This window comes from Trichechus manatus, unplaced genomic scaffold (genome assembly GCF_000243295.1).
Source record: "Trichechus manatus latirostris isolate Lorelei unplaced genomic scaffold, TriManLat1.0 scaffold00099, whole genome shotgun sequence".
NCBI lineage: Eukaryota > Metazoa > Chordata > Mammalia > Sirenia > Trichechidae > Trichechus > Trichechus manatus.
In genome coordinates, this window is record NW_004444035.1 from 544,036 (window position 1) to 571,689 (window position 27,654).

At 41.4% G+C, this 27,654-nt stretch overlaps 1 protein-coding gene across 4 annotated transcripts in view; it reads left to right on the forward strand.

The window, feature by feature from the left end:
* The window catches only part of SNX25 (sorting nexin 25), a 133,843-nt gene that overhangs the window by 62,629 nt on the left and 43,560 nt on the right, over nt 1–27,654 (forward strand). For all 4 annotated transcript variants that reach the window (XM_023737208.1, XM_023737207.1, XM_004382764.2 and 1 more), the window contains 2 exons: nt 10,656–10,726; nt 25,030–25,211. In XM_023737208.1, the coding sequence (XP_023592976.1) occupies nt 10,656–10,726; nt 25,030–25,211 (253 nt within the window). The remainder of the gene's footprint in view (nt 1–10,655; nt 10,727–25,029; nt 25,212–27,654) is intronic.

The following is a 27,654-nucleotide window of genomic DNA, read 5'->3' on the forward strand; positions in this document are numbered from 1 at the left end:
GTTCTTTCTCGTTGCATAGTACTCCATTGTGTGTATGTACCATAGTTTGTTTATCCATTCATCTGTTGATGGGCATCTAGGTTTCCATCGTTTTGCTATTGTGAACAGTGCTGCCATGAACATAGGTGAGGTGCTGGTAATTTTTAACAACCAGCTGTTGAGGGGAAATGAGAAGCCCTGACTTACAGTGTTTGCCAATTTCCATGGTGTAAGTACTCCTGCATGGTCAATTTAAAGCTACTAGCATGACATTGGAAACCCTGGTGGCGTAGTGGTTAAGAGCTTGGCTGCTAACCAAAAGGTTGGCAGTTCAAATCCACCAGGAGCTCCTTGGAAACTTTGTGGGGCAGTTTTTCTCTGTCCTGTAGGGTTGCTATGAGTTGGAATCAACTCGACAGCAATGGGTTTTAGCATGACATCGGAGCCCCGGTGCATAGGGGTTAAGAGCTTGGCTGCTAACCAAAAGGTTGGCAGTTTAGATCCACCAGCCGCTCCTTGGAAACCCTGTGGGGGCATTTCTACTCTGTTGCAATGAGTTGGAATTGAGCATGACATCACTGAGCATGGAGTTGGGAAGAGATATGCAAGTAGCATAGTATTTCTACTGTACAGATATAATAGATGTAAATAACCTCAAGGGCATAAGTAGTAGTAAAATGAAGTAAAATAATTAGCAAGTGATGAGTTTTGAGTGCTTGTTACCTTTGTTTTTAATATAAATTATTTAATTGTAAAGTTATATCACTTGATTTTTAATAATGGTGGCTTAATTCCTGAAAATAGGTGGTTGTCACGAGCTGGCACAGCCTCGTGAGTTGCTATAGCACAGTGCTGGTCGTGTGACGCGTGCTGTGTCTTTTGATGACCCTGCACTAAGCAGAATTGCAGTTCTTCTAGGAGTAGATGAGAAGTAACAACACAAGAAGTCAACCTATAGTGATCAGCAAACCGTCTAAAGTAGGCTCTGCCAAGAGCTTGGACTCAGGAGTTGAAGAAAACGACCTAGCAGACCTAGTTTGCATTTTGGTTCTATGGCCTGCAAGCTGGGTGACCTTGGGCAAGCTACACCAATTCTGAGACTCAGTTTTAACTGCAAAATGGAGAAGACAGTTTCCACTTCATAGGATTGTCATGATAGTTAAATGAGGTAATATATGTAATGCATTAACGCAGTTCTCAGGACATACTAACCCTTTGCCATCGAGTTGGTTGCGACTCATGGTGGCCCCATGTGTTACAGAGTAGAGCTGTTCCATAAGGTTTTCTTGACTGTAATCTTAAGGGAAACAGATCGCCAGGCCTTTCTTTCATGGTATCACTGAATAGGTTTGAACTGCCAAACTTTAGGTTAGCAGTTGAGCACAAATTGATCACGCCCCCTAGGGACCTCAGCACGTACTAGGCTCCTAATAAGAGCTGAAAAAATAACAGTTCTCAGGAGAAGGCAACCAAGTTCTCAGATCCTGACTTGAATAGGGTTAATGGATGAAATGGGGCAACACAATAAAGGCACCTTACTTCATTTCCTCAAAATGAATGAGAAAGTCATGACATTTTCAATAGAGAACGTAAAACTAGGCAACTAAAGATGATATTCAGTAAGCATTCTGAACTAAAATTCTGAACGTAAGAATAGAGAATGAAACATACAGCAGTGGCAATATAAACACACACACACCCTTTTATAGTGATACTAATAGTTGATGTAAAATATACGGAACAATAGTAGAAAGTAGATAAAGGCGCAGCAGAGGGAAAAAATTCAAGGTTAATTAAAGGATACCAGCCAGCCAGTGGTGACAGATTTGGTTGCTTCTGTAACATGTAACTTCTGTAAGTTCTAGAAACTAGAAAATGAATATATGGTAATGTGGTTATTTTAGGAAGATTAAAAATACAGATAAGCAACACTAAGGGAATAAAAATCACTCAGTTCAAATAGATAAAAACTATTAATACATCGTGTATATATTTTCACTTTATTTTACGTAAATATAACATTTGTTGTGTGTGTGTTTTAAGCTCAGGATACCTCAGGCTGCTCTGGTCCACAGCCTCCTAGATGGCGCGACTCATAGTATAGAGGTGTGTGGAGATGAAGGTTTCCTCAGCCCTGGGGTGGCTGGGCATCTTAGGTTGGGTTCTCTAGAGAAGCAAAACCAGTAAAGCATACAAATATGTATATATAAAGAGAAATTTATGTTAGGGAAATGGCTCACGTGATTGTAGAAGCTGGAATGTTCTAAGTCCGTGGGTCAGGCGGGAGGCTTCTCCTGATTCACTTAGCTGCAGGGGCTAGCAAACCCAAGATTGGCAGGTCAGACAGCAGGGCTTTGGCTCACAGGCTGTGAAGACTGATGAATCCCAGGATCAGCAGGCAAGATGGCAGGTAAGCTGCTAGCTCAAGTCCCAAGAACTGGAGGTCAGACGAACAGGAGCCAGCTGCAGGATCCAAAGTGAGCAAAAGACAGTGAGCCTTGCCAGAAAGTCCACCTATATTGGACTCAGGCCACATTCCCAAGGAAACTCCCGTTCGACTGATTGGCTACTCACAGCAGATCCCATCATGGAGGTGATCACATTATATCAGATCTTCATGGAGGTGATGACATCATCATATGACTGTCAGACTGCATCATAACTGCCAAACCATTGAGAATCATGGCCCAGCCAAGATGATACACAACCTTAATGATCACACTGGGGACAGGGTGTGGAGTGGCTGATTACTCCAGTATTCTTTTCAGATATCATTTTCTAGGAGTGGAAAAGGATTAGGAAGCATGTGTTAGTCTTTCTGTGGAATCAGCCTCCTTCTGCACGCTAGAAAGAGAGGAAACGGGTTTAAAAGCCCCTTTACTGGAAAGTGCCTCTTAACTCCTCTAACTTCAGATCTTCCCTTACGTGTGCTACAGTTTCCTGACACTTCCTGCTTCATATCACTAAATGTACCTCATGAAAAGATAGCTCAGAACATTGCTGTCAAAGACATGAAAACTGAGATATCTTTTTTGTTTATAATATTGACAGATTAAAAATTTGATGACATCTAGGGCTGACAGGGCTGTAGGAAAATAGACAGCCTCATGTCCTACTGGTGGGAGTACAAATTATTACCTTTCTGTAACATAATTTTGTAATTTGAAAAACAAGTCACAAAATGTGCATTCTTTTTGATCCAGTAATTACTCATAAGAATTTATCTTGAGGAAATAATCGTGAATGTGTACAAAGATTTCTCCGAGAATGTTTCTTGCAAAATGCCAAATAATAAGGGAGTGGTCAAAAAAAATTGATGCATCTCTACAATGGATTACTATGCCACAGTGGCGTTGCATAAGAATATTTACTAATATAGAAAGATATTTATACACTGATAAATAAAAAAGCCTGTAAGGCAGTGATGTATAGTGCAGACCCAATCTTATAAAACAACAAATATATGTTTGCAGAGGAAAACGGTTATAAAGATATACCAAATATTAATAGTGGTTAACTTTGGGTGTTGTGCTTTTGTGTATTTTCCAAATTGTCGTCAATGAACATATGTTGCTTTAAAGAAAGTAAACCATGGCTCAGACTGAGAAAGTGAAATCTGCATGGCTGTTTGTTTGATTGGAATAATAAACAGTTAAGACAGCTGCAAGTTGACAGGAAACGGTGTTTCTCTCTAGTGGGCACTGCAGCTGTGACTGTCATAGCAATCCCTTTTCTTACTCTGCTTCCTTACTCTGAGTAACTTTGTTCTCTAATATCTTAGAATATCAGAAACTGTTCTCAAATAATGTCGGTAAGAATGAACGTCCTGCTCTTGCCTAGAGGATCTAAGTCTCTCTGACACAGAGAGGCAGCCTGGATTTACAACCCAGATACAGAGCTGCAGATTAGGGTTTTGTGGACTCCGTGTTCCTTATTTCTTAACTTTGTAGTTTCCAGGGGAACAGAAGCTTGGCGTCTCTGAAGTCAACCTCTGTATCCAGCTCTGCTTCATTTAAATTACATCTAAACTCTACCCTTCCCCAGAATCCTATAGTGACTCTGTATTTTCATTTATTTGGGTAGAGACCCTCAGAGTTCCTCTGGTTTGCAGCCTCTCCCTCATTGCAGTGTGTCAGTAAGCCTTATTTTGTCGGACTGCAGATTTAGTCCTGGGAGCCTTAGGTGGATTGGGCTAAGCCACTTTTGTAATCAGGAAAAAGTAAAGCTACTTTTAAGGTATTTGTATATATTTTAGAAACACACATACATACCCTCTCCCTAGATAGCAGCCGTGTAAAGGAGCAATAATAATATATTTTTGAACTCTCCCTGTGGGCCAGGCACTATTCTAAATATTTTAAAGGTATTATTTAATTTTCATAATATCCTTGTGAGGAAGAATATTATTTTTTCCCCTTTTTACAGGCGAGGACTCTTGTGTTTTAGAAAGCTTAAGTTTTCCCGTGGTGACACAGTATGTGTTGAAGGCAGGATTTAAACACAGTCCATTGATGCCAGAGCTTCCATTCTTCACTACCCTTCCTAATTCACCCAGCAGACGCTTTCAATAGTGCCATGGATGTCCGCTTAGCAGGCTAAAATCACCATGGCTTTAATTTTCTCGAATGCTTTAACTGAGGTACCTCCAATGAACATTATCGCTTTGCATCTGACAGCCTAGTACAAAGTAGACTGTAGCAACTTTGAAAAAATTGTTACAGATTTTAAAATTTTTCATAAATATTTGTATGTGTATAGTACCTTGTTCCATAAAATGTCCTTGTTTTAGTATAAAACAGTGTTTTACACTGTTTGCCATATTGTACACCTGAGGCTATGGCTTGTCCTGCCTTGGACTCTCTCAAGGCATTCAGCATGTTCATGCCCAAGAGCACAGCTCTGAAGTAGTAATTTTTAAAAAATGGGTGTAATGTGTGCCTGATGAACTGAAGAGGTCAACTTTTTGGTCAGTTTTAATAGACTTCCAAAGCTATTCTGGACAATAGAGAGCAGAAGGGCAACAAGTCTACAGATTTTTAAGGTGATTATTTTGAAGGACTGTATAAGGTTTCAGGTGAGCTTTAGATTGGTTGGATGAGTTCATAAATACAAACCTGCTCTAAGTCTTCATTTAACCAAGTGTATAAAACTAGATAGAAGAAAGGTAGTAACTTAGGAGGAGCCAGGGGCTGAGTATTTTTGTGTGGCTTTTTTTGGGGGCCCCTAGGAGAAGGGACACTGTATAGACAGGATTGTTGCCTGAGTTAGAAAACAGCTGAATTCTTGTTATGCCCTTCCCTTTAGTATTAGCTTTAAATTATCATTTTATATAAATTTATTAACAGTCTGTATGTTTCTGGATCAAGGAAATGTTTACAAGTATCAGTCCTGATCCTTGAACCAAAGTCGGCACCGGCAAGGCCGTGCCCTCTTCTGGAGGAAGAAATCCACAGAGTGCCAGGTATCCCTCAGCAGCTTCCTGGAGTTCTGGGATATCTGGGCCCTCACGGACAGTGGCACCTGGATGTATGTGCAGTGCTGGATTTGTAGAGGAAAATGAGAATGAAAAATCACTCATTTCCTATGTTGCCTTTAGTATCAAGTGAAAGAATTATACAAATTCAACGGTCATCTTCACGTGCCTTCTGTGTGCACAGCACTATGTGAAGGACATCTGGTCGTGGATCCTTGAATTCAATCCCCTGCCGTCAAGGTGTCTGTCATCCAGTACGGGAGACCCAGGTGGATATAAATGGCTAACTATAAAGCAGGATCTTAAGATCAGAAGCAGAGCGTAAAGAGCTAAGGAAGTGGGTAGGAGCAAACATTTCACCCAGCAGAAGAGAGGAATCTAAGAAAGCTTCAGAGAGGAATGGACTTTGTTTAAGAGCGAATAGGATTTCAGTAGATAAGGGGTAGAATAGGAGAGCAAAGGCAGGCAGTCAGGAAAGAGTTCCAGTGTGTGTTCAGGACATTGCATGGGGTATGATTCGGCAGGAACAGAGTAAGAGGGAAGTGGGAGGCAATAAGACTTTAAGATTATCTATAGAACTGCCCCATAGGGTTTCCAAGGAGTGGCTGGTGGATTCGAACTGCTGACCTTTTCGCTCTTAACCACTGTGCCACCAGAGCCTTATCTGTCTAGCCTGCCCCACCCAAAAACCCATTGCTGCTGAGTTGATTCTGATTCATAGCAACCCTAAAGGACAGAGTAGAACTGCCCCATAGGGTTTCTAAGGAGCAGCTGGTGGATATAAACCTCTGACCTTTTGGTTAGCAGCCGAGCTCTTAACCACTGTACTGCCAGGGCTCACACAAGATAAACAAGATAAACATTGTCCATATATAGATTTTAGGGTAGCAGGACAGTGTTAGGAGCATGAGCTTTAGAGTCAGGCAGCCCTAGGTTGCAATCCTGGCTCTAGTACTTAGAAGCAATGGGATCTTTTATAGATTTACTAGTACATCTGCACTCCAATTTCTCCCTGTAATATGAGGATAATTACAGCACCTTATCGTGAGAATTAAATGAGGTAATGTAAATTAAAATGTCTAAACAGGTACCTGGTACTTGATGAATGGAATCTATAAATATGAGCTAGTATTATAGTTTTATTAAAAAATTTTAACTCTTTACTCATATGCTGCATATTTTTCTTCAGTACTATTGATGATTCATTTGTCCTCAGAACATGAATCACTAGAATATCAAGAGAACAAATTGAAGGCAGAGAGGGAGAGGAGCTGGTTGAATGGACATGGGAAATCCGGGCTGGAAAGGAGGAGGGTGCTGTCACAGTATAGGGAGAGCAACTAGGGTCACATAACAATGTGTGTATGAATTTTTGTATGAGAAACTGACTTGAATTGTAAACTTTCACTTAAAGCACAATTAAAAAAAAAGAGAACAAATCATTCAGGATATTATTTATACCTGTTAAGTGTCAGAAATGTTAATTCTTATTAATTTAGCTTATGAGTATTTACTGAGTACCTGCCATATTTTTAGTGCCAAGCTTAGTACTGTAGAAGAACACAAGATACAACTTGTGTCTTCCAGGGGTTTGTGATCCAATTGGGGAGTAAAAAGTCAGCACAGCTGTATTATAGACAAAGTCACAGTTTTGTCTTAGGCTTAGATGTGTCATCATTTTTCAATGGAAATGATTGGATGCATCATTTTCTTCACAGTGCCATTTCTGGAAATATGATTCTTTAAAGCAACAATGTAAAACAGTAGATATATAGGTCCTATTGTAGAGGAGAAGTATCGTAGGAGTTCAGAGAAGAGAGATATTAATGTGGATCAGAGGTGCTGGGGAAGAAATAATATCTATAAGACCTGGTTAGGTGGACATGTGGGGAGAATCCTTCCAGGAAGAATCACTGTATGAGCAAGAGCCTAGAGAGCAACTGGTTTTCAGAGAGCAGTTTATATGGACACTGGCCGGGCTTAAGTCCAAGTTTATATTGAGGAGCAAAAAGAAATCGGGTTGGATAAGAGGGCCAGAGCCAAATTGTGGAGGGAATGGCAGGCTGGAGTGTAGGGTTAATCCTGTGGGGGGAGGAGGGGGTTGCTGGATGTGTTGAGCAGGGGAGGGATGAGATGAAAGTGGTCTTGTAGGAAGGTGTTTTGACAGGGGTGTTCGAGATGGTTTGGATGGGAGAAAGAAGAAGGATGAAGTGAAGGAGACCAATTAGAAGGCTGTTTAGCTATTACAGTGATCCATGTGTGAGAAGTGGCCTGAGGTAGGATGGTAGCAGAAGGAAAGAAAGGAGCTAATTTAAAGAGGACTAATCAATAGGGCTTTTGAGACTGATACTTACTGGTACAGTAGATATCTAAGATGGTAAAATTTTGATCTTAGAAGGATGGTGGTGCTAGTGCAGAATTGGAGTGGTAAGGAAAACTTACTGTGCAGGTGAGTTTAGTTTGTACAGGCAGAGAGAGAGAGATTAGAGAGAGAGAGAGAGAGAAATAGATAGGTAGATAGATGTAGATGCTAGATAGATAACATTTTGGAAAAGGAAAAAATGACCTCATAATTCTACCATTTTAACACAACTATCCATTTTCATATGTCTCTATTTTGCCTTGTAGCCCTGGTTCATACACCCACGTGTTTGACATATCTACAATTATAAACGTAGATGCCATTTTGTGTTATTTAAACTAGTGTTATTTTTATGCAGTCTTTGTAATTTTAAATGTTATTGGCTGAGTGCTTACCCGTTGTCTGATACATCCCCAGAGCTTTCTGAAAGCAGGGACAGTATTGGTGATGTTCATTCCTGTGTATCTAGAGCATAGGAGAAGCTTAACAAATGTTTATTGAATGAAAAGATTGTTGATCACATAGATTATTTCCCTTAGTTTTCTTTGTAGAAGTTGCTACAACAAGCATGTATATGATAGTTTTTTGCTTCTTTTTCCTTACGATAACTTCCCAAGACTTGAATTACTAAGTAAAAGGACATTAGGCCTATTTTGCAGGACGTCCAGATGGCAGTGTCCAAGGAGGAGTTTCGAGACCCAGCTGGAGTAGAGAGAAAAGTCGACACTTTTCACTGCTGTTGTTAGGTGACTTGGACTTGATTTTTGGCTTATAGTGACCCCATGTGATAGAGTAGGACTGCCCCACGGGTATTCTAGGCTGTGTAATCTTTTACAGGAGCAGATTGCAAGGCAGGAAAACTTACATCAAGAGCTATTTTACGCTTTACTATTGTTTGGAGGCCTCAGGCAGTTCCACTGGAAAGCTTTATTGGTCATTAATGTCTTAGCACGCCTTTGATTTGGAGAACATGGCTTGAGTATCTAGCCTTGGGATATCTTCTCTATGTAGGAGTCTTCAGAAAGCTGTATATCAGTTGGGATGGCATTTGACCATTAGACAACTTGGCATACAGTGACTTAAACCTGGAAGGGGTTTGTTTTCTTCATGTAAAAAGATGTTTGGGGATAGGCAGTCTGGGGCGGTCATGATAGCTCAGTGATGTTGTTGGAGACCTAAACTCTTCCTGTCCTCCTCCTTCTCCATCTTTAGCCTGTGACTTCCATCCTCGTGGTTGCAAGATGACTGCCATGCCTTCATCCATTGCAGCCTTGTTTCAGGCAGGAAGATGGGTGGGGAGGCAAGGACAAAGAGATGAAAGGGCTTTTCTGTGGAGTCTGCCCCTTTAGAAAGCTTTCCTGGAATCCCCACCCAGCAGCTTCTACTTATATCTCATTGGCTAGAACTATATCATATGGCTACCCCTAAGGGCAAGGGAGAAGGTTGGAGTTTTTAGTTGGGTACATTGCTTCTCCATGAAACTGCGGTGCAGTTAGGAAGGAAGAAGGGGAGAATGGATGTTGGGTAGGCAACCAGTAGTGTCTGCCACCCTCAAATGGCATACTGAAAGATGCTCCTAACAGCCCGTTCTTTGAGGTGGTGAGAGGCAGGCACTGATACTTATATTATACAAGTGAAGAAATGAAAAGATGTGCATTTTCCAGGAGCCCATGAGTACCTATGAATATGATTAATTATTTTGCAAAAGAATGTTATTTTGTGCCTAAAAGCTAGCCAAATGTAGCATTAAATCTTAGAATTTTGCAAGGCTTATGTTCCAAGTAGGAATTAATATTGAATAGCTTTATTACAGGAAGATTCTTAATGAGTCAGTATAAACAAGGGCCAAGAAACACCTCAGCATAGATCAGTTTGGTGGGCACGTCACCTGGTAACCACTGGATTGCCCTGAAGAGCCTGGGTTTATAAAATGAATCTGCTCAGAAGAGCCCCAACTCCAGGCTTGTACTCAGCACTTGAAATGTAAAATTTTGTCTGTTTTTCCTGACTCAGGTCTTAGTTTCACATACTTATACCTGGTGCTCTACTCAGTGTTTCTCAATTCTCACTGCCTTAGAATTAGCTGGGGAGCATCTTAAAGATGTTGATGCAGAGTCCCTCCCACCGCAGATATCCTGATCCTCTTGGTCTGAGGTGGTCTTCTGAGCGAGAAAGAATGAGGACATGCACTGAACAGTGACAGTGGGCCTGGACGGGAGGGGACAGCACTGATGAGTGTGTAGGGCAGTGCTGTCCCGTAAAACTTTCTGCCAGTTTCTGATGCAGACATTCTCCTGTGCTGTCAGGTATGGTCCATGAGCCACACGGGCTGTTGAGCAAGTGAGAGGTGACTGGTGTGACTGAGGAACTGATTTTTTATTTGGTTGTAGTCAGTTTAAAGTTAAATAACCACATGCGGCTCTTGGCCACTTTATTGGACAGTGCAGATTTATTCAGGAGGTAGAAACAGTGGACTGTGGTTACTGATGGGGAGAGAAGAGCGTAGGGGTGGGAGAAAAGGGAAAGAGAGGGAGGAGTTGAGCATAACCTCACAGTTTGTACCTTCAGTAAGGGGATAGGTAGTAGGACTTCTGGAATGGGAACAGAGCTGGAAAGAGGTTCATGAGTCTCAGGCCAGGACCTCTGAAATGACAAGCACATGGTATAAGCCCCGGCCTATTTTAGGTGCTTAATCCACGTTGGATTGTTTTAATAATACTTGGGCAGAGTTCACAGTTCCTGTGTTGTATTTGTTTAGTACAAATACAGTCTAAAAGTATCTCTGAAAATAGTATTTTCTTCCTATTCAATCTCTTATCTTTCTCTCTTTTCTTACACTAGGTATCAAATTGTAGTGGAAATAATCCAAGCAACTACAATTAGCAGCTTTCCCCAACTGAAGAGACACAAGGGTAAGAACTAGTTTTGTTTTCTCCAGTTACACATTTTAAAGGTCCTGGGTCTACCCCCCGTCCTCTCTCTCCTGTCAAAGGTTTGGCAGGTACAAGCATTCTTTTGACTTGTATTTAAATATTTCAGATTTATTAAAATTATTAAAATAATACTGTAACAGCATTAGAGAAAGTAAATATAATTTCATCCTAGCAAGAATCTGTTTGTATTTCCACGTTCCCTTACAAACTTTAACCATACGTAGTCATACTTTTTAGAAAGTTCTATTCATGGGGCATATACTGCTTCTGTTCAGTTTTTCAAATGAAACATTATTTCATAATTTTTTCTCATATTGAAATTTAATCTTAATATTCATCAATATTTCTGTCTTGAAACATGATCTTGGATAGTCACTTAAATGACTCCACTGAGTTGATGTTTCATGATTTACTTAGCCGTTTTCCTTTGTTAAGCATTTGGATTGCTAATAGCTTTTTTCCTTCTTACATTCTTATGTTGTAGATTAAAAAAAATATAGTCTATGTTTTTTTCCTGTTTTTTTCTCTTCAAATGAAGAAGGATTTACCCAGGCATGATACTGAGGGATAATTAAGCAATAAGGATTATTCTCAACTCCTTTGTAGTTTGCCTGATGCTCACATATTCCCCACCTCACATATGAAGTTGGAGGACATGTTCACATCTAGAGTGCAGAATAGGCCTTGATTCGAAGCTGAGAGACAACAGACATTACTTCCACTTTGTAGACTAGACTTTCCACGATTATCTGCAGGCCCACTCAAGTCCCTGTCAAGGGTAGAGTTCTAGAAGAACACGGGAAGAGACTTTTAAAATGTGCTCCCAGGCTTCTAACTGGCACACAGACGCAAAAGGAAGCTTAGAGTTGGGGACTTTTCCTGAGTCATTGACAGACGGCAGGAGCTGTGTTAAAAAAACAAATGAAGGTATAGGCTTTGAAGAGGCACTAATTCTTAATCTCAGCCCAATAAGGGAGATTGTACAACTGTGTTCGTTCAGCAAATGTTTACTGAGCATCTACTAGGTGGTAATGATTCAGCAGTGAACAAGACATCTCTGCCCTCATCTAGTCCATAAACCAGGCTGGGAGGCAGTCAAACAATAAACAACGTTTCAGAGGGTGATATGGGCCTGGTTGTTGTTAGTTGATGCTGACTCATAACCATCCCATGTGTGTCAGAGTAGAACTGCACCGTAGGGTTTTCAAGGCTATGACTTTTCCAAAGCAGACAGGCAGGCTTGTTTTCCGCGGTGCCTCAGGGTAGGTTTGAACCATTAGCCTGTTGGCTAATAATATAGTCAAGCGCTTGCTTAACTGTTTACACCACCCAGAAACTTCTATGATATGTACCTTGGAGAAAAATAAAGCAGACAGGGTGGGGCTGGGAGGGTAGGGAATTCTGGTCCAGCTGGAAGGGAGGCATATTTTACATTCAGATGGGGGTCTGGGAGGACCTCCGCAGATAGTGACCTGTGATCAAAGACTTAGTAGGGGCATGAGGGTGTCTGGAGAAAAGGACCTGGGCAAAACCCTGTGGCAGAAGCTTGCTGGGCTTGTTTGAGGAGGCCAGAGTGGCTGAAAGGTGTGAGTTTGGAAGAGACACCAAACATGAGGTGAGAAAGGTGGCAGGGGGCTGGATCACGAAGGGCCGTGTGAGTCACTGTAGGGACTCTGGCTTTTACTCTGAATGAGGAGGGAAGTCTGGAGGCTTTGGGACAAAGGAGACGTGATCTGATGAATTCCTACAAGAGTGTGGGCTTTGCTTCTCACCTTTTTCTCATTGTGTTTGTAGAGAAGATACTTTGTTTCCATATTTTAAAGGGAATACAAGAGAGAGATTTTTCTGCCACTATTGTGTTTTTTTTAATACTCCTTACATGAGTTTAGTCAGAAAATACTCTTCTGACTTTGTGTTATATTACTAGACATTCTTAGTGTCAGGATGCACTTCTTACTCTCAGGCCTCCATTTTCTCTCTAAGCTGTCCTTACAGCTAACTGCCTTGGGTATCCCAACCCCTTTCTATTTAAGCTGCTACCTGGGAGAAGGTAAACAAATTGAGAAATAGGGAGTGACTGCTAATGGTTATGGAATTTCTTTTTCGGGTGAAGAAAGTGTTATACATTTAGATTGTGGTGATGATTGTACTTACTACTCTGCAAATACACTAAAAACCATTGAATTGTATGCATTAAAGTGGATGAAATTATGATATGTGAATTATATCTCAATAATGGCGCAGTAGTTAAGTGCTCAGCTGCTAAGGGAAAGGTCAGTGCTTCGAACCCACGAGCTGCTCCTAGGGAGAAAGATGTGGCAGTCTGCTAGAAGTTACAGCCTTGGAAACTCTATTTGGCAGTTCTCCTCTATCCTGTAGGGTCGCTATGAGTCAGAATCGACTCAATGGCAGTGGGTTTGGTTTCTAGGTTTTAAAGCTGTTAAAAAAAAAGAATGAGGAGATGGAGACTGAAAATTCAGTTGGAGGCAAAGCTAACAAGCATTTCTGGGGCCTGGAGTCTACAGCAATGGCACCAATAGAACTTTCTATGATGATTGAAATACTTTCTACCTGTGCCATCCAAGATGGTATCCACTAGCCACATACGGCTGTTGAGCCCTTGAAATATGATTAGTATGACTGAGAAACTGAATTTTTAATTTTAATTAATTTAAATAGTCACATGTGACTAATGGCTACTGTACTGGGCAATGCAGGAAGGTTTATAAGAATTTCAAGGACTCTCCAGTCCTTATGCAGTGACTTTCGGTAAATGAAACAGCAGGTACAAGTGCCTAGCATAGTTTCTGGCATGTTGGTACTTAGTAAAGTTGAAATTGAATAAGAAGCAAAATCTCATTTTAAAAAAGCTCTTTGACCAAATGTATTTCTCTTTAAAGTTTTATTCTAAGTTTTAATTTAATAGTCCTGGTGGAGTTTGGTTTGTCTTTGAGCCAGAGCATCTCTTCCCTTCTTAAAGTCCAGGACTCTGCTTTGTATGCTTTTTGCTTATTCAGAACTGGCTTGAAATAACCTTAGAGGCTTAGAGTTGGGGAGAAGTGATCTCCATGCCAGGGTGACTTCAGAGCGGGTTCAGAGTTCTGATTCATTAGGCCTACATGAGAGTCAGAGTCAGAGTTCTACCATGATGTAGACTAGGGCCCTAGGATCTCATTTGGGTCTGAAAGGTTCTTCCTTTAGGGATCAATATCTAGTGCTGAGGAGCCCTGGTGTACAGTGGTTAAGAGCTCGACTGCTACAAAAAGGTCAGCAGTTCAAATTCACCAGCCTTTCCCTAGAAACCCTATGGGGCAGTTCTACCCTGTCCTGTAGAGTTGCTATGATTCGGAGTAGACTTGATGGCAATGGGTTTGGTTTTTGGTTTTATCTAGTGCTGAGAAGCCCTGCTGGTGCAGCGGTTAAGCGCTTGGCTGCTAACTGTAAGGTCGGGGAACTTAGCAGCTGCTCCATGGGAGAAAGATGTGGCAGTCTGCTCCCATAAAGATGATAGCCTTAGAAACCCTATGGGGCATTTCTACTCAGTCCTTTAGGGTCGCTATGAATCAGAATCAACTCAACAGCACTGGGTCTAGTGCTAGGAATAAATCAGACAAACCTTTAGGGGAGAAAGTCAAGGTGACCGGGTATTTGTTGCCCGGTATTAGCTCTCCTTCCAGCAAGTATCAGGGTCTCTTCTGACATCCATTTTGGTCTTTTCTTTCTTTCCTGTCTTTCTAATGACCTTTTTTTTCTTCATGTATGATGTCCTTGATGTCATCCCACAGCTCATCTGGTCTTTGGTCATTAATATTCAAACTTGCTCTTGAACGTACAGCAGGTAAAGCGAATGGAAGAAGCGGTGAAGTAAAAGAGCTGAACAGAGGATTTCAAAGGGTAGCTTGAGAACACTAAAGTATTATAATGACATGTGCAAAGACTTGGAGTTAGAAAACCAACATGGAAGAACATGCTCAGCGTTTCTTAAGCTGAAAGAACTGAAGAAAAAATTCAAGCCTAGAGTTGGCAATACTGAAGGATTCTATGGACAAAATATTGCACGACACAGAAAACATCAAAGATGGAAGGAATATACACAGTCACTGTACCAAGAAGAATTGGTTGTCATTCAACCATTTCAGGAGGTAGCATATGATCAATAACCGATGGTACTAAAGGAAGAAGTCCAAGCTGCACTGAAGGCATTGGCGAAAAACACGGCTTCAGGAATTGACAGACAGCAATTGAGATGTTTCAACAAACGGATGCAGCGCTGGAGGTGCTCACTCATCTGTGCCAAGAAATTTGGAAGACAGCTACCTGGCCACCTGACTGGAAGAGATGTATATTTGTGCCCATTCCAAAGAAAGGTGATCCAACTGAATGCAGAAACTATAGAACAATATCATTAATACCACACGCAAGAAAAATTTTGCTGAAGATCATTCAAAAGTGGTTGCAGCAATACGTCGACAGGGAACAGCCAGAAATTCAAGCCAGAATGAGAAGAGGTTGTAGAACAAGGGATATCATTGCTGATGTCAGATGGATCTTGGCTGAAGGCAGAGAATACCAGAAAGGTGTTTAGCTGTGTTTTATTGACTATGCAAAGGCATTCAACTGTGTGGATCCTAATAAATTACAGATAACATTTTGAAGAATGGAATTCCAGAACACTTAATTGTGCTCATGAGGAACCTGTGCATGGACCAAGAGGCAGTTGTTAGAACAGAGTAAGGGGATACTGCATGGTTTAAAATCAGTAAAGGTGTACACCAGGGTTGTAACCTTTCACCATACTTATTCAGTCTGTATGTTGAGCAAATAATCTGAGAAGCTGGACTATACGAAGAAGAACACAGCATCAGGACTGGAGGAAGACTCATTAACAACCTGCAATATGCAGATGACACAACTTGCTTGCGGAAAACAAAGAGGACTTGAAGCACTTACTGATGAAGATCAAAGACTACAACTTTCAGTATGGATTACACCTCAACGTAAAGGAAACAAAAATACAACTGGACCAATAAGCAACATCATGATAAGCAGAGAAAAGATTGACGTTGTCAAGATTTTCATTTTACTTGGATCCATAATCAACACCCATGGAAGCAGCAGTCAAGAAATCAAACTACGTATTGCATTGGAGAAATCTGCTGCAAAAGACCTCTTTGAAGTGTTAAACAGCAAAGATGTCGCTTTGAGGTCTAAGGTGCCACCTGACCCAAGCCATAGTATTTTCAATTGCCTCATATGCATGCAAAAGCTGGGCAATGAGTAAGGAAGACCAAAGAAGAACTGATGCTTTTGCATTATGGTGTTGGCGAAGAATATTGAATGTACCATGGGCTACCAGAAGAAGGAACAAATCTGTCTTGGAAGAAGAACAGCCAAAGTGCTCCTTAGAAGCGAGAATGTGGAGACTTCGTCTCACATACTTTGAACATGTTATCAGTAGGGACCAGTGCCTGGAGAAGGACATCATGCTTGGTAAAGTAGAGCTTCACTGAAAAAGAGGAAGACCCTTTATGAGATGTATTGACACAGTGGCTGCAGTAATGGGCTCAAGCATAGCAAGGATTGTGAGGGTGATGCAGGACCGGACAGTGTTTCATTCTGTTGTACATGGGGTTGCTATGAGTCGGAAGTGATTCGACAGCACCTAACAACAGAAACTCTCCTGTCACACTGACCAGTCAGTAGATACAGAGTGTGTGTCTGAGAACTTCATTGTGGAGAGAACCACATTTAGCATTATTTCACATAGCAAACTCTTAGGTTTTATAGCAAACTCTTAGGTTTTATTAGCCCCGTATGTCAAATAAATATGGAGAAATCAGTGTGATCATACAGTATTTCTATAATTAACTATCTATAGTCTGTGTATTAGTAGAACGTTTTGATGTAATATTTACATATTTTTAATGACTAATTCCACCAAAATAGTTGTTCAATATTTTTCATAAAGTGAGTTATTAAGTGCTTAAAATCTTATGAAAAATTAATTTTTGATAAAAGAAGTCATTTATTAATTTTTCCTATTTTTATTCAGGTTATGGCTATGGCATATCTGTTGCCATTGACTTGATTCAGATTTATAGCAACTCCTTAGTACAGAGTAGAACTGCACCATAGGGTTTCCAAGGCTGTATGTAAATCTTTATGGAAGCAGACTGCCCCGTCTTTCTCCCACGGAGGGCTGATGGGTTTGAACCGCCAACCTTGTGGTTAGCAGCCGAGTGCTTAACCACTGTGCCACCAGGGCTCCTGTATGGCTATGGCATAGTTATGATTAAAGCCTATTTGTTCGTATTTTTATAATTAAAAAATTCTCAACATAGTACCACTGGGCAGTGTAGCCCTAGAGTGGATGAAGAAATGGTGTGATGCATGATTGCATATAAATGGAAATAGGAAAATGAAAAAGTAGATTTGTTATGGAAATTTTCAAAAAATTATCTTTAGAATAATACAAAACTGATGCAGCATTAGGAATAAGGTATTGCAGTCTCCTAGGTCCTGGGTAGTGGAAGTGAAAAGGGATTTATATGAAAGATTATGAAGGAAAACAGCCTACTTGACGACTCATTGGATGTGGGGGATGAATTGGAAGATGGAACAAAGAATCCAGGAGAATAACAGTGCTGGAACAACCTGCTGGTTTTACAGATGAGGAAACACAGGTCTAGAGAAATGAGGTAAATTAGTCTGAGACTTTAACTTCTAGTCTGCTGCTGTTTCTGTCATGTCCCATTGCTTCAGGTGACATGAGACGTGGGGTATACAAGAAGAAGCCTGACAGCAGGAGTTGGGAGACCTTGGTTCAATTTAGATTTGCTGCTAGCTTCCTAGTGTAGCCTAGACAAGTCCTTTATTTCTCTGGGACTCAAGTCTTCTCACCTTTAGATTGGGTGCTGGTCTAGATGATCATTTAAAGGGTTTCTCAGTGAAGCCATTGGAAGAGTTAGGGAATGTATAAGGGGGCTGGTTTGGGGTTAGCATGCTTATTAGTCTTGGGCATTCTGGGTTTTAGATGACAAGAGAATAGAAAAGTGCTCATTTGGCATTTCTAGGCTGGGATTCAAGCTATGAAGAGAGTAGAACCGTGAAGAGAAATATTTGGAAGTTCGTATTATAGAGATAATAGTTATCTATAAACTGTTGCCTCCAAGTCAAGTATCTATGCACAGCTGATGCTGTGTTCCCAGTTGTTGGAACAGAACAATGTGTTAACAGCCTGAAGTGGCTTTCTCTAATTCATAGTACCCTTTGCCGTCCCACCTTTAAAGTTCTTATGTAGGTGGTTTCAGTTTTAAATAGTTAAGTTGTTGCAAATTAAGTGCATATACTTTTTTTTTAAGGAAGATTAGATTTAGCATTCTTCAATTGTCCTTACTTTTTTTTTTTTTAATTGAGTATTCAGTAAGTGTTGAGTATTATTGGAAGCAAGTCTTGTTTCTCTGTGAGCTTTGGAGTTTTGATGTGGCTAACAAATGAAAGGTTAATTTATCAACTAGTCCTAGACAGCTACTATAAAGGTAGCCATCTCATTCTTTTCTCAACTTAACTTTTTCTTTAATTTATTTAAGACAAACATGTTTTTTCTTCCCGCAAAAGTCATCATGCAAGCCCCTAAGGACAGGCTCCTCTCAGCCCCCGAGGACAGGCTCCCTTTGGCCCCCTGAGAACAGGCCTCTCTGACTTTGGCCTCTCTGCTGTCAGCCTCTCCACTGCTAACGGACACAGCTCATAGCCAGTGTAGCGGTTTGGTTCAGCTCTCTTAGCTGCATTCCTAGCGTTCTGCTGTCACCACCAACTCTGCCACAGGGCCCTTCCAGGGCCTCTCGCTGTCTTCAGTGTTACAGCCCTTGACCTGTGTTACAGCTCTTAGGAGGTTCCTTGCCACCTCTCTCTGTTTCTTTCTCCTTGCCTCTTTTGTTTTTTCTCCTTTCTTGCTTCTTTCTTCCTTCTTCTGCCTGCCAAACCTCTGTGGGGTTGGCTGCTTATATAAGCAAACTCCTGGTCAATTTCAAGGCATGGCCTTCCCACCAGGGCCGTGAACTGACCGACTAATCCTCTCTCAATAGGCCACAGATAGTTCATTTGCATGGTAGGCTATAGTCATTCATTTGCATAAGTATATTGACAATCCCTGCATGGTGCATACCAATCACAGGGCAGTCTGCAGCCCAGGGCTAGACTAAAGGTATCAAACCACAAGTTGTTTACAGCTTACCCAGGAAATGTCAATCAGCATGGTCAAGAGTAACAAACCTTCTGAGGTAGAAAACTAGGGCAAGGGTAACTCATCAGGACTTAGGGGAAAAATCTCTCAAGCTGTTTTTCCAGAGAACCAGGGCAAAAGGCCACATTAAGGAACTCATTTCACTGCACCAAGCCTATAGATTTTTATTTACAACTAGCCAGAATAGTTGAGAAGTGGCCTATTAAAATGAGCTGACAAATGTAGGAATTCTAGTAGTGAGACATACACTAAATCTTCTCTATAGTATGATATGAATAAGCTCAGTATTTGAGCTCTCTTCTGTGCTGTTCTGAATTATGAAATGTTATCAAGAACACTTAATGGGATACAAGTATAAAGTCTGTTCGGCTGACTGTAATAAAGGACATGAAGCTAATTTGAGTCTGCTAAAAATTGCTTCTAGTAGTACATGCTTGGGAGTGATATAGAATAGATTGGGAGGTTCTGCCTTTTTATTTGTTTTGTAAAATTGTGCACCTTGTTTTCTTTAGAGTGTAAGTAAACAGTTTCAGAATTGAAAATATTAAGTAGAACTAGAAAAACGATAGAATAAGCAAAATATATACATGTGTGTATGTACGCACAGACACACCCATAACTTACTTGGTGATAAGACCCGTAATGATTTCCGTTAGAAATGATCTTTTTAAAGATATGATGTAGCTTTTCTCTCCATTCTGGCTTTTAAAGGTGGTGGTCATCCCTGCCTGAAAGAAGGAGCTAATCTGTCGAAGCTAGTGGACTTCTCAGCACCCTTTCTAACACTTTGGTTTTCTAGCATTGCAATAATATGATACAAACAGTTCCTAATTTATGAATGATCTGTACTTACAGAAGATCCCAGGTTTCTTCTCTGCCATTGCTACAGGAGCTCTCGCTAGGGTTTCTTTCTGCCCCATCCTCATGCTGTGAGTACTACAGCCTACAGCACCTGCTGTCCCAGCACAGTGACCTAGCCCCCATCCATTCTGTCTGAAGGTACTAAGGGCTCGGGAATTTCCATTACACTCTGTATAGTCTCAGGATTTCACAGCCAAGTCTGAACCCACGTCTCTTCCCCAAGGGAATTTTAGTCATCATATATTCTATTGCCTGCAATTATGCAAATGACGTTCAGGTCCAGAATGTTAAATAATTTACCTGGCATGAATAGAACTACTTAGTCATGCAGATCCAGGTCTCCTGATTATCAGTCCAGAACTCTTTCTACTACACTACTCATTCACATAGGTAGGTGTTATGAGTCATGTTCAGAACTTACAAATTGTATGGGTCAGATCTGTGTTCTAAGGGTATATCTCAAATCCATTCAATTCATAGCACTAATTTGGGTGCAGGGCTGTGTTGGTAATTTAGAGTGTGGGTTTAATTGACATGACGTATTACTTTAAAGAGGTATTTGCAAGCACATTGGAGAGCCTTCAACCAAACGAAGTGGTGAAGTTCCAGCACTTGAGATATATAAAGGAAGTAAAAGGTAAGGTGTGCTGTAGGCACACCCTGACTAGGCAAGACTTCTGAGGTCTCTTTAGCCTTCTCTGTTATAAAATGAGTGGTTTCACTGCCAACTCCTGCTAAGATCTCCGCTTCCTCAAGTATACTTTCTGCTAAAGTGAAGTGACACTTTATACTACGAAATTGCAGGTGTTTGGCATGGTAAGAGAATCTCATTTGTTCTTTTAAAACAGAACATACCAGCTTCAAGTTGAAAAGTAAGGTAAATATTTTTTTTAGTTCCTAGTCAAGTGTCTTAGGTTGGGTTCTCTAGAGAAGCAAAACCAATAAAGTGTATAAATATATATAGAGAGAGATTATATCAAGGAAACAGCTCACGCAGTTGTACAGGCTAGAACATCCCAAGTCTGTGGGTCAGGGTAGAGGCCTCTCCCAAGTCACACAGCTGCAGAAGCTGGCAAGCCCAAGATCAGAAGGTCGGAGAGCAGGGCTCCCACTCACAGGCTGTGTAGATCGACGAATCCCAGGTTCGGCAGATAAGCTGACAGCTCAAGTCCCAAGAATGGGAGATGAGACGACAGGAAGCAGCCACAGGATCCAGAGAGAGGAAAAAGCCAGAACGTCTGCTTATATACAGGTTCGGGCCACACCCCCAAGGAGACTCCCTTTCATCTGATTGGCTACTCACAGTATATTCAGTCATGGGAGTGATTACATTAAAACACGGAGAATCATGGCCCAGCCGAGTTGACACACAATCTTAACCATCACAGCAAGTTTTGAGATGATTTTCAGATAATTTTGAACAAGTTTGTGAGGATTAGTAACTACTGTTAGTAACTGCCAGCTGCCATTTCTCATTTTGAATCTTGACTAGACCCTAAGTTAATGTATGCTTGTTTCCCCAACCCTCCTCTCCAGGGGATTTAGTAAAGCTTCCATTTAAATGTTAGAGGGAAGACTCAAAGGCTTGTTAGGGTATCAGTGCGGATAGAGAATGAGAAATGGCGGCCCCAACGTCCTCTAGTGAAGAACTGCCTTATACCTGACTCAGATTGCTGGAGAAGGGAGAAGGCTCTGTGCATTCTGGGGAGAGAGGTGGCAGTTGCCTCTGAAAGCCAGTAGGGGTGGAGAACCACATGTTGGGGAGTGGGGTGTGTGTGCACCTTGTCTACCTCTTCCTGGTCACCGATGTTACACCTCTCTATCAGTGGTTCTCAGTGGGGAGAGGGACACAAGACTGCCCCCGCCCCTGGGACATTTGGCAATGTCTGGAGACATATTTGGTTGTCACAGCTGGGGGAAGGAATGCTACTGGCATCTAGTGGTCAAGGCCAGGATGCCACTAAACACTGATAATGCATGGGTAGCTCCACAACAAAGAATTGTCTGGCCTAAAATGTCAGCGGTGCTGAGGTTCAGAAGCCTGCTCTAACCCAGCTCTGTATTATCCATTAAATTCCTCAGTCAACCTGCTGAAGATGCTGCTAATAGGATATGCTTTGGATTTTGGTAGCCTGCTATGAGAGAAGAAAAAGATTCTACTCTTGACATTTTTTGATACCTGAAAAATGCAGCGGTACCATTTTAATCCAGTTGCAGTATTTCTGGAGTCATCATTTACCGCCCTGTTACTTCACTCTTTCTGTTCTGGAGTCATCATTCACCGCCCTGTTACTTCACTCTGTCTGTTCTGGAGTCATCATTCACCGCCCTGTTACTTCACTCTGTCTGTTCTGGAGTCATCATTCACCGCTCTGTTACTTCACTCTGTCTGCGTCCTTAGAAGTAGCACTTAGCAGTTGTCCTCTGGTGTTTTTCTTCGACTCTGAGCCGTTCACTTGCTTAAGGAAGAACTGTGTGTTCAGCAGAAGATTTATGGCAAAAAGCAGTTCTGTAATGTTATTCATAAATCTGTTGTAATGTTTTTGTAGCCCAAAGGGTTCACCTAATATGTTATCTAACTGCCTTTTCCGGCAAATAATTAACCAATTTCCTCTTGTTCTGACCTCAGTAGAATCTAGACTATTTAGGAGAAAAATCCATAAACATTAATAATTAATTGCTTTAGAATATTGTGTCACTTGTGTATCCATCTGGGCACCAATTTAAAGGACCGCTGCCATCCAGTGTTTCACTGTTCATCATTGTGGCCTTCCTTTTAAACTAAACATTTTGTGATTAACCCGGTTTTTAACAACGCACAGCATTACCTAACACTGCAGAGAAACAGCCGTGTGAATCTGGTGTGAGCTGGTCACAGCGTGTTGTCTCACCCCTCGCTTGCCTGCACTTTTCTTGACATGAATATTTCTTGGATGAATGGGTTTTAAGGTTACAAAGAAACGTATTCATCTGCATTGCTGGATTTACAAGGATTTTTGCACGTCAGAAGCATGGGCTGCATGAGTGCCATGTTAGTCATTTAGCCCTGAACGCAGTTTTCTCAGGAAAAAATAAAATAAACAGAATTGTCTAAGCAACAAGCTGCTGTTGGATTTGCTAGCAACAAGCTTTGTGATCAGACAATGGCATTGTACCACCCTTTAACAAACAGAACGCATTCACGTGAGCAGGCGACATTCAGGCAGAACACGAGAATATTCTTCTCAGCCTTGCAGCTGGGGTTTAGGGGAAGCCTTTCTCTCTTTCTTTCTTCCTTCTCTTTGGAATTTGCTTCTAGGTTTTGTCTTTTTTAGAAAGGCTTTTAAGCTTTCTTGGGCTTAGAAAAATATGGTTGTTGATACATGGGTGTCAGTTTCCCCCGTATATGTATGTGTATGTCTCTCTTTATTAGCATGTTTTAACCCAGAATTAAAATTGAAGTCTAGATTTGTTTATAAAAGGTAACTTTTTATCCTCAAATTTTGGGGTAATTAAATGTTATCCACAAAATTTAGAGCTTGGGGTATATGCCTTTAAAGTGAAAATTTTTCTTGAAACATCAGCTCTTCCAAACACTTCTTTAGGTACACACGCAAAACATCTTAGTTTATAATAGATTAATTTGGTAATTTGGGTGCAAACTGCATTTACCTTTATTCTCCCACGAAAGGTCTCTGAAATAATATTTTTTCTCCTGAAGATAAATGCCAAATTAATGGGTTCTTTGGTCAGGGCCTTTCCATTAGCCAAGCATAGGAGAAGTTGAGGAACCGTTATTGAAGTCAGATGAAAATATCTCTTCAGCACATTTATGGAAAACATCTTGTAATCTGTAACAGACCTTCTGAGAGGCATCAGGTTATAAAGATGTCTTGGACAAGATCATCTACTGACCTGAAGCCTACCTGGGACCCTCTGTGATAAGTACTGGAAAAGCTGCTTCTGACAGATAAAAATGCTTTATGGGACTGTGTCCACGTTTTTATTTTTCCCAATTGATTTGTTCAGCCTGCTTAGGCACTATTTTAAACAATTGCACAGATTTACTAAGGGACGTGAAAGAAGCAATGATCATCCTAGGGAATTGGAAGCCTCCAGCCGCGATGTGCTAAAATTGCTTAGGGGAACCAAGAAACAAACTACAGCCCCTCTTCTCCTTATCGGTGCTTCCAGATCTAAGCCAAGCAAGTTATAACCCCTCCAGGAAGTGTGATCTGACCTGCCTAACTATGCAGTGACCGTATCTAAGGAGGGATGTTTCTTTTTTATCCTGCTTCCTGTGTCATCTTTAAAAATACAAATCCATTTATGGCATACTCCTGCTCAAAACCCATTAAAAGCTTCTCAGTGCTTTTGGGCTAAAGACCAGAGTTCTTTCCATGGCCTGAAAAGTTTTGCATCTTCTGGCTCCTGCCTGCTTCAGATTTGCTTTGGGTGGCTCTTGCCCCTGCCGCTTGCATGCTGCGCTTCCTCAGTTCCTCCAAAGCTCCGTTCTCTCTCCTGCCTCAGGGTCTTCACTTTCACATGGATGTTCTCTGTCTGCCACACTCCACTTGTATTCATGTTTGTTTGAATGGACTTTCCCCAAGGAAGCCTGGCTTAGTGTCTCTTGTTAAACAGTTCAGTGGTATGTGCACATCTTCTTCTTAGCCCTTATCACACTTTTAATTGCTTATGCCATCTTTGGTTTTCTTCCTTGCCAGACTTAGTATGTTCCACGAAGGCAAAGAGTTGGCCTTATTCACTGCTGTATTCTAAATGGCTAGCCAGTGCCTGACACATGTGAGCAGTCAGTACATGCTTATGAGAAAATGTGCATGCATTCCCTCCCTCTCACATGCATATATAAAAGACATTTTAGAGTATACACACACATGCACACACATATACACATGTTCATTGATTTGTAAGTGTGTATGTATGGAGTTTTTTTATGTTTTACACTTGAGTAAGACTTGTCAGTGGTGACAAGGATCTGCCTTGTATCTAGAAATTAATTGGTGTTCGTATTTGAGAGCATGTATATGTGTGTAGCATGAATTCTGCTCTGTTATTTTGTTCGATGTCCACCAGTGTTCAGAATGTACCACGTCAGATGGTAGTCTGGCTCAGAGTCCTGTTCCTCTCTTTTGTATCTGGTCTTCTGACTGGGTCCTGTCCATCACTCCTGTCCAAGGTAAAGAAACTGCTGCAATGAAAGCTGACCTCCTTAGGGCCCGGAATATGAAAAGGTACATTAACCAACTGACTGTGGCAAAGAAGCAGTGTGAGAAGAGAATCAGAATCCTGGGAGGCCCTGCCTACGACCAGCAAGAGGATGGGGCCTTGGATGAGGGGGAAGGGCCTCAAAGCCAAAAGGTAGGACTTTGTAGTTTTTTGTTTTGACCATTTCATGTTTATTATGAACACTCATGTAACCACATATACAGTTTTGACTTAAGACACATGTTCCAAACTCCAGACTCACATATTTGCTTCTATGAGTCAAAGAGCTATCTTAATTTGTGTTTCTGACTTCTGTGAATGGTGGTCGGTGTGATGGGCAGGAGTGGGGTGTGTATGTGTGTGTGTGTGTATATGTGTGTGTGCACATGTGTGTGTATTTATCCACTCCTTTTACCCTCTCCCCCACCCCTCCCAGTTCCATAGGGGCATAGTTGCAAGGCACAAGTCAAGTCATCCATTACCATCTGAAGTAGAAAATATTTAATATAAGTTGTTTTACTTAACTCTCACAATAATACTATGAAATATGTGCTTGATATTTCTGTTTGTTAGTGAAGAAACAGAATCAAGTTAAGTAACTTGACTGAGGCCGCATAGGAAGAGGCAGGACTAGATACAAACTTGGATCTGGTTGATTCTCAAATTTGACTGCTTTGCACTGAACTATAACGTGTCAGTGACTGTTTTTGTACATTAGAACTCTGGACTGTGTGTTGATACCAAGTCCTGAAATCACGGAACTTAGGAAAGTGTTTCAGCCCTGCCTCAATACCAGTCCTTATTCTCAAGGATGAAGCTTGTCTTCCAAGACCTGGAGCATGCTAGCATTGAAGGAAATAGCCTAATACTCCCTGAGGTGCTTGACTTCACCACCTGGGAACAAGAACTTCAAGGCACACTCCACCGAAATCCCTCTTTTGTAAAGTGGCACTTATCTGCAAAGAAGCCAACATCAGTATATTTGAACCCTGGCCAAGGTCTCTGTCATCACCTGCTCTGATTTTTAATCCCTCATCTCTTCCTTTTTACTTCTTTACTTGAGTTCAGACGCTTATCTGAGACACTGTCTCCCTCCCTGTTCCAGTGACGAGTTTTTACCTCTCGATTGTTCCCAACCCCAGCACAGGTCAGAGTGTTTCTCCAGGGTCTTACACAAGTGGTACACGTGTAGCCCAAAGGAGCTCTTGTTTTATAGAGGGGCTCCCTGACCACGGGAATTGTGATTATTTTGCTATTCGCAAATCTACCTTTCTGAGAGTTTGACTTGGTGGCCCCAAATGACAATGTTATCTTTTGGTGAACTTGTAGAGAGTGGATTTCACAGGTTGAATATTTTCCCTCTTCCTCCTTTTCCTCAGCCTCTGGCCTGTTAAATAAATCTCTTTCTCTCTTTTTTTGCCCCCAAGGATGAGGTTCTCTTCTTGTGTCCACACATTCATTGAGGACCCACTATCTATCAGGTCCAGTGCTAGATACTAGATACAAAATGGGTAAGATAGAATCCCTGCTGTCAAAGAGCCACATATAATTACATAATTAAGAGGTAACTGTTTCAGTGGAGGTGTGAGATCTGTATCTAGAAGAGGCATCTAATGGCTGGCTACCTAATCAAGAGAACCTATCAAGTGATGTGCTTTTAGATGAACACCTGGAGAAAGATAAAGGCCAGCTCATTTTAGGAGAATTGAATGTGATTTCAGTACAGGTTATCTGGTAGTGTCTACTATAAGTAACTTAATCCAGTGGTAGCTCCATTTCTGATTCTTTCCTCCTAGCTACTGAGGAGAAGAGAAACCCATTTCTGTTGCAACAGTTTATTTTCATAGTAAAATCATTCCCTCTAGTCATCATATTGGAAGGCTCAGATAATATTATAAACCCATTGTCGTCGAGTTGATTCTGACTCGTAGTGACCCTGTAGGGCAGAGTAGAACTGCCCCATAGAGTTTCCAGAGAGCAGCTGGTGGATTCAAACTGGTGGCCTTTTGGTTAGCAGCCAAGCTCTTTTTTTTTTCTTTTTTATTGTGCTTTAAAAGAAAGTTTACAGTTCAAGTTAGTTTCTCATGCAAACATTTATACACACATTGTTATGTGACCCTGTTTGTTCTCCCTATACTGTGACATCACACTCCTCCTTTCCACCCTGAATTTCCCATGTCCATTCAACTAGCTCCTGTCCCTCTGCCTTCTCATCTCACCTCTGGACAGGAGCTGCCCATTTAGTCTCATGTATCTACTTGAGCTAAGAAGCACACTTTTCACGAGTAACATTTTAAGTCTTATAGTCCAATCTAATCTTTGCCTGAAGAGTTGGCTTCGGGAATGGTTTTAGTTCTGGGTTAACAGAGAGTCTGGGGGCCTTGTCTTTCGGAGTCCCTGCAGTCTCTGTCAGGCCATTAAGTCTGGTCTTTTTGCTAGAATTTGAGTTCTGCACCCCACTTTTCTCCTGCTCAGTCAGGGACTCTGTTGTGTTCCCTGTAAGGAGGGTCATTGGTGGTAGCCGGGCACCATCTAGTTCTTCTGGTCTCAGGCTGATGGAGTCTCTGGTTTATGTGGCCCTTTCTGTCTCTTGGGC